This window comes from Oncorhynchus masou, chromosome 25 (assembly GCF_036934945.1).
Source record: "Oncorhynchus masou masou isolate Uvic2021 chromosome 25, UVic_Omas_1.1, whole genome shotgun sequence".
Taxonomy (NCBI): domain Eukaryota; kingdom Metazoa; phylum Chordata; class Actinopteri; order Salmoniformes; family Salmonidae; genus Oncorhynchus; species Oncorhynchus masou.
The window spans coordinates 44,522,831-44,529,069 of record NC_088236.1 but is presented as its reverse complement, the minus strand read 5'-3'; the positions used below and the strand labels follow the sequence as shown (position 1 = coordinate 44,529,069).

The window sequence follows — 6,239 nt, the reverse complement described above, 5'->3', positions numbered from 1 at the left end:
ATGGTGAGTACAAGGTAAAAGACCTGTAACAATGTTACGACTAAATGTGCCTGTGGACATGGACATATTTGATACTGTATCCATCCTCATACATTGGGCAGAACAAGTATTTGATACACTGACGATTTTGCAGGATTTCCTACTTACAAAGCATGTAGAGGTCTGTAATTGTTATCATAGTTACACTTCAACTGTGAGAGACGGAATCTAAAACGAAAATCCAGAAAATCACATTGTATGATTTTTAAGTAATTAATTAGCATTTTATTGCATGACATAAGTATTTGATACATCAGAAAAGCAGAACTTAATATTTGGTGCAGAAACCTTTGTTTGCAATTGCAGATATCATACTTTTCCTGTAGTTCTTGACCAGGTTTGCACACACTGCAGCAGGGATTTTGGCCCACTCTTCCATACAGACCTTCTCCAGATCCTTCAGGTTTCGGGGCTGTCGCTGGGCAATACAGACTTTCAGCTCCCTCCAAAGGTTTTCTATTGGGTTCAGGTCTGGAGACTGGCTAGGCCACTCCAGGACCTTGAGATGCTTCTTATGGAGCCACTCCTTAGTTGCCCTGGCTGTGTGTTTCGGGTCGTTGTCATGCTGGAAGACCCAGCCACGACCCATCTTCAATGCTCTTACTGAGGGAAGGAGGTTGTTGGCCAAGATCTCGCGATACATGGCCCCATCCATCCTCCCCTCAATACGGTGCAGTCGTCCTGTCCCCTTTGCAGAAAAGCATCCCCAAAGAATGATGTTTCCACCTCCATGCTTCACGGTTGGGATGGTGTTCTTGGGGTTGTAGTCATCCCTTTTCTTCCTCCAAACACGGCGAGTGGAGTTTAGACCAAAAAGCTCTATTTGTGTCTCATCAGACCACATGACCTTCTCACATTCCTCCTCTGGATCATCCAGATGGTCATTGGCATACTTCAGACGGGCCTGGACATGCGCTGGCTTAAGCAGGGGGACCTTGCGTGCGCTACAGGATTTTAATCCATTACGGTGTAGTGTGTTACCAATGGTTTTCTTTGAGACTGTGGTCCCAGCTCTCTTCAGATCATTGACCAGGTCCTGCCGTGTAGTTCTGGGCTGATCCCTCACCTTCCTCATGATCATTGATGCCCCAAAAGGTGAGATCTTGCATGGAGCCCCAGACCGAGGGTGATTGACCGTCATCTTGAACTTCTTCCATTTTCTAATAATTGACCCAACAGTTGTTGCCTTCTCACCAAGCTGCTTGCCTATTGTCCTGTAGCCCATCCCAGCCTTGTGCAGGTCTACAATTTTATCCCTAATGTTCTTACACAGCTCTCTGGTCTTGGCCATTGTGGAGAGGTTGGAGTCTGTTTGATTGAGTGTGTGGACAGGTGTCTTTTATACAGGTAACAAGTTCAAACAGGTGCAGTTAATACAGGTAATGAGTGGAGAACAGGAGGGCTTCTTAAAGAAAAACTAAAAAAAAAGGTCTGTGAGAGCTGGAATTCTTACTGGTTGGTAAGTGATCAAATACTTATGTCATGCAATAAAATGCAAATGAATTACTTAAAAATCATACAATGTGATTTTCTGGATTTTTGTTTTAGATTCCGTCTCTCACAGTTGAAGTGTACCTATGATAACAATTACAGACCTCTACATGCTTTGTAAGTAGGAAAACCTGCAAAACCGGCAGTGTATCAAATACTTGTTCTCCCCACTGTATGTCATGCTGACATCTCCGTTGGTTAGTAACGATCCCATTGTGTGAAAAGGGCACACAGACAACGTCATGGACACAGAAACTTCATGACAAGATATACTCACAAATAGCTTGATCAAAAGCCAAGATATTACAAAATTAAATAAAAACCATTATGCACAGCCAAATATATCCATTATAAAAAGTGAGTTGCATGACATGATGCTAATGCTGTGTCCATGGATCTAAGAAATATTAGACTTTCATGATGCATGTCATGATACTTTCAAATGCAACACTGAAATACAGTGACATACTTTAATAACTGATAATGTTAATTGTACAGATATTTAAATATTCAAAGTTCTTACATGTATTTATACTCTTGTGAAAACGCATGAATAGAAAGCTATTTGTGTGATAGATTTTTAATATAATTTGATTTATTTCATTAGCATGGTAATGTCTGTACACACAAAATTTTGTCAAATATTATTATTCAAAGGAGGGCTTACTCTTTGTGTGGGTATGGATGGGTGACTTCTATCCTGAGCTTTTCACGTTGATTAAAAATGATATTGTAAAGGCAAAAGGAGGATTGGGCACCAGAATACAAAAGCAGAGAAAATAAACTAAAACTAAACAATGTATACAATTCTATAAATGTGACATTCCAAGAAGATATCTTTCAAACACAAAATTTAAATGCTAATTACATTTAAATAAATTAAAGATGAGATAGAAAATTCAAGAATATTTGGACACACTTCAGTCAGTCAGCCCATCAACCTCCGTATCTATACTGCAGTGCCACTTTTGTCCTTGTTACTCATCTAGTAGATCACTTTTAAGCTTTTGCAGTGTGTATCAGAACTATTGAGAAATGCACGTTAAACCAAACCAAAGCAATTGCTCTTAGGGAAGGAGTTTTATGTCAAACTTTTAATATCATAATTTATGCACCATGCGATTATTTCGTGTTTTACATTTAATTCAACAGCATTGAGCATTGCCATTGTATTGTATTTGCTCTACAATGTCAGTGTTAGTAATGTTAAAAGCCTGGCTTGAAGAGGTGTTATAATCCAAAGTAAATATATATCTGTCACTGTCGTAATTCAGTTGCGATAGTTTAATGATTTTTGGGATAGTTCCAAAATAAGTTTCAGTGGGGATAACAATGTCCAATGAAGCATGATAACATGAAACCTGTCTTTCTTTGTTAAAAAAGTGACACTGTGCAGTAGCTTCCAGGGCAATATGTTTAAACCACAGTGTGACTCCCCTCTCCGCACTCAGCCCCCCCCCCCCCCCCCATGACCACAAAAATAAGAAAACAGAAAGGGACAAAATCAGGACAAGGGCAGGTTTAAATCAAACAGCAACCCACCATAACCAAACACATATTCTTGAAAAATCCATTGGAAAATGATTTATTTTTTTCACAGGTTGCACAGTTTATATTGAAACACTGAATCTGGGTTAGATGATCCAGTATTAAAGGGGGGAGAGGGGGACAGGTGGACAGATGAGGGGGAAGGGTGGTCACTCTTCCTCTGTGCATCCCAGTAACTCTGCACGCAAAGTGATCCTTCCGTACCACGACCATGGAAGGATCCGGACAAATCTGGCGTAGATGGGCGGATCTATCACATTCTTTCTGTGCGTGTCATTGTCAAAGTTTCCTTGGAACACCTGCGAAGGGAAGGACAGTGGGAATGAGATTAAATGAATGGTGATCTTGAACACCCACACACATATCTCAGCAAGCTTGTTAGTTGTATGTGAGCCTCATTATGCACAGAAGTGAGATTAGAAAGGATAGACTAAGAGTGATGGACATGCTGTGTAGGCTACATAATGCTGGTGGTACATTTCCATAATACTAGGAGGTATGGTCACGACCTGAGCTTTTTGGCCGTAAAAAAACACATGGCAGCAGAGTTAGCACCTTTTGTCCGTTGCCCCACGGCAGACCATTCTTAGTGCCATAGTATCCAACAAGACCCAATAGGCAGGCGGTATGCAAAACAACGGCCCAGAAGCAAATGATCAATCTCACCATTGATATGTAGTTAAACGTGCAAGCCTGAAATATTCCAATATAAACAAGCATAATGGAGGTATTGGGATGTTTACTGTGTTGTTGATAATTAGAAGCCTTGTGCTTAAGTGTGGTTAATCGACAGTAGAAAAATATGCAATATGGGATATATGTACCTATTGGGACAGCTTAACTAAATTCTATGATCATTTCAATTTAAAAAAAAGTGTGATTATGACTATTTAATTGAAATGTAATGGGACTTGTCATCGTCATTATGTGAAATGTAAAACCGGTGGGCCGGACCCCAGCAGGTGCTGAAAACAATCTGCCATTGAGTGGTTGAAATTAGCCAACTATGACCCCTAGAATATGTTCAACCAGAACCCTTTCTATGGAAAGTAGGCTCTCAGCTCTGTTCCTGGAGCCCCCACCAGGGAGCAAAAAAATGTTCTTACAAAATGCATTCTGATGGTCCCCAACAGCAGGGATATTAAATGATGATGTTACTCTAACTGGTATGTACTGTACGTTTGGTAGGTCTGAAAAGCGAAACATTCCATTTGAGATATAGATTGACATGTTCTGCTTCATCATGCACAGGATTTGCGTGAAGTAATGACACTTGAACAAGCACCAGTGCATTTCCACTCAAAGAATCCTGCTTCTTACTGAAACAAGAGAGCAGTGAGAATGTCTGCATTATCCTCCCAATGAAAGCCACTTCATAGTCACTTCAGGCTGCTCAATTCCCAAATTATTCTGCAAATCGCTAATACAAACTGAGCTTATTCCCCCTCTAGGGAGGGTGACGTCTCAATGGGTTTTCTGGGGCCCTGCGTATGATCAGCAATAGCTCTCAAATCATGAGAGTCTGCTGCTGAGAGCTCGAGAATTACTGCATTTCTAACTGAGCATGGTGAGTAGGGCATACTTTTTTATTTATTTAAGCAAGTCAGTTAAGAACAAATTCTTATTTTCAATGACGCCCTAAGAACAGTGGGTTAACTGCCTGTTCAGGGGCAGAACAACAGATTTGTACCTTGTCAGCTGGAGGATTTGAAATTGCAACCTTTCGGTTACTCGTCCAACGTTCTGACCACTAGGCTACTAAAGTCTGTCGTTAGGGCCCAGAGATTTTCCAAGCCCGATCACGTGGTCAGGACAAAGCCCAAAGAGGTGCACTACGATGCAAGCAAGACCTACTCTGGGTTTTCTAAAGCTAGCCAGCTTCAGTTAGCTTCACAATCCGGCCTAATCCATGTTACGAAGGTGGATATTGATCGTGCAATTGCCGCTTACTCAAGCCTGCTCAAGCATTCATGTTGCACGTGGTTAGTCGAACGCCAAACTCTTCATTGAGAGAATGCTGAAACGTCAATCGATGGGTGAGCGAGTGCCACATTTTCATTTGTGCCGAAATAAAAATGAAATCAAATTCATGTAAATTCAACAGGCTATGGCGTATGAGAAGTGATGTCTTTATTTTATTACGTATCGTTAATGCCGTCTTTGGTATGCTTCGGTGTGCTTGTCAATTAAACAAGCACTTTCCATCTACACCCCTATCGATAAAATAATTGTAGTTAAGTCCTACAAAAGTTTTACTCTGCGTGAAGTTTCAAATGCATTATGTCATTGCTAAATGTGTAATGTGATACGTATTTTAACATTTTAAACAAATTACACAGAAACAGCATTTGATTAAATTAACGGGATTGGACACTTTTTCGGTTACTACATCATTCCATAAGTGTCATTTCATAGTTTTGATGTCTTCACTATTATTCTATAATGTAGAAAATAGTAAAAATAAAGAAAGACCCTTGAATGAGTAGGTGTATCCAAACTTGAATGTAAACAGTATTTCTATAACTACATGCAACATATAAGTGAGTGACAGCTTGCATGTCCCTGGTTTGCTCCCGAGTGGCACAGCGGTGTAAGACACTGCATCTCAGTGCTAAAGGCATCATTACAGACCCTGGTGTGATACCGGGCTGTATCACAACCATCTGTGATCAGGAGTCCCATAGTGTGGCACACAATTGTCTAGGTTAGGGGGAGGGTTTGGCCAGGGAAGGCTGTCATTGAAAAATAAGAATTTGCTCTTTAACTGATTTGCCTAGTTAAATAAAATAAATTGTTATAGTGTCCATGGGTATCTATATGCTGACAGAGGCCTCTCCTCTCTCAATCTAGATCTAACTGCCTGCAGTCTCTGCCACACTCAGGCTCAGGAGGGAAGAGACCTGAGGAGAAAATGTACAATGCTGTGCCCAGCCAGACACCCATCCAGCCAGACACACAAACGTACACTCTGTCTTGCGCGCAAACATACATGTATGAATGTGCACATAAAAACACACACATACTGTACGCACACAAACTCTCTGGACTTCCGATTTTCTCTCTCAGAGACAGACAGACAGAGACACAGGACTCTTAGCCCAGGCCAACCTCTCCAAGCCTGTGGCGTGACAGGAAAAGTCTCTGGAGTCCGGAAGCCTAAC

The 6,239-nt window shown here is 41.0% G+C and overlaps 1 protein-coding gene across 3 annotated transcripts in view; it reads right to left on the bottom strand.

Moving 5' to 3' along the window:
* Positions 1–1,595: 1,595 nt before the first annotated feature.
* LOC135514386 (EGF-like repeat and discoidin I-like domain-containing protein 3) overlaps positions 1,596–6,239 on the bottom strand; it is a 267,032-nt gene continuing 262,388 nt past the window's right edge. For all 3 annotated transcript variants that reach the window (XM_064937834.1, XM_064937835.1, XM_064937836.1), the window contains one exon: positions 1,596–3,377. In XM_064937834.1, the coding sequence (XP_064793906.1) occupies positions 3,228–3,377 (150 nt within the window). In that variant the 3' untranslated portion in view covers positions 1,596–3,227. The remainder of the gene's footprint in view (positions 3,378–6,239) is intronic.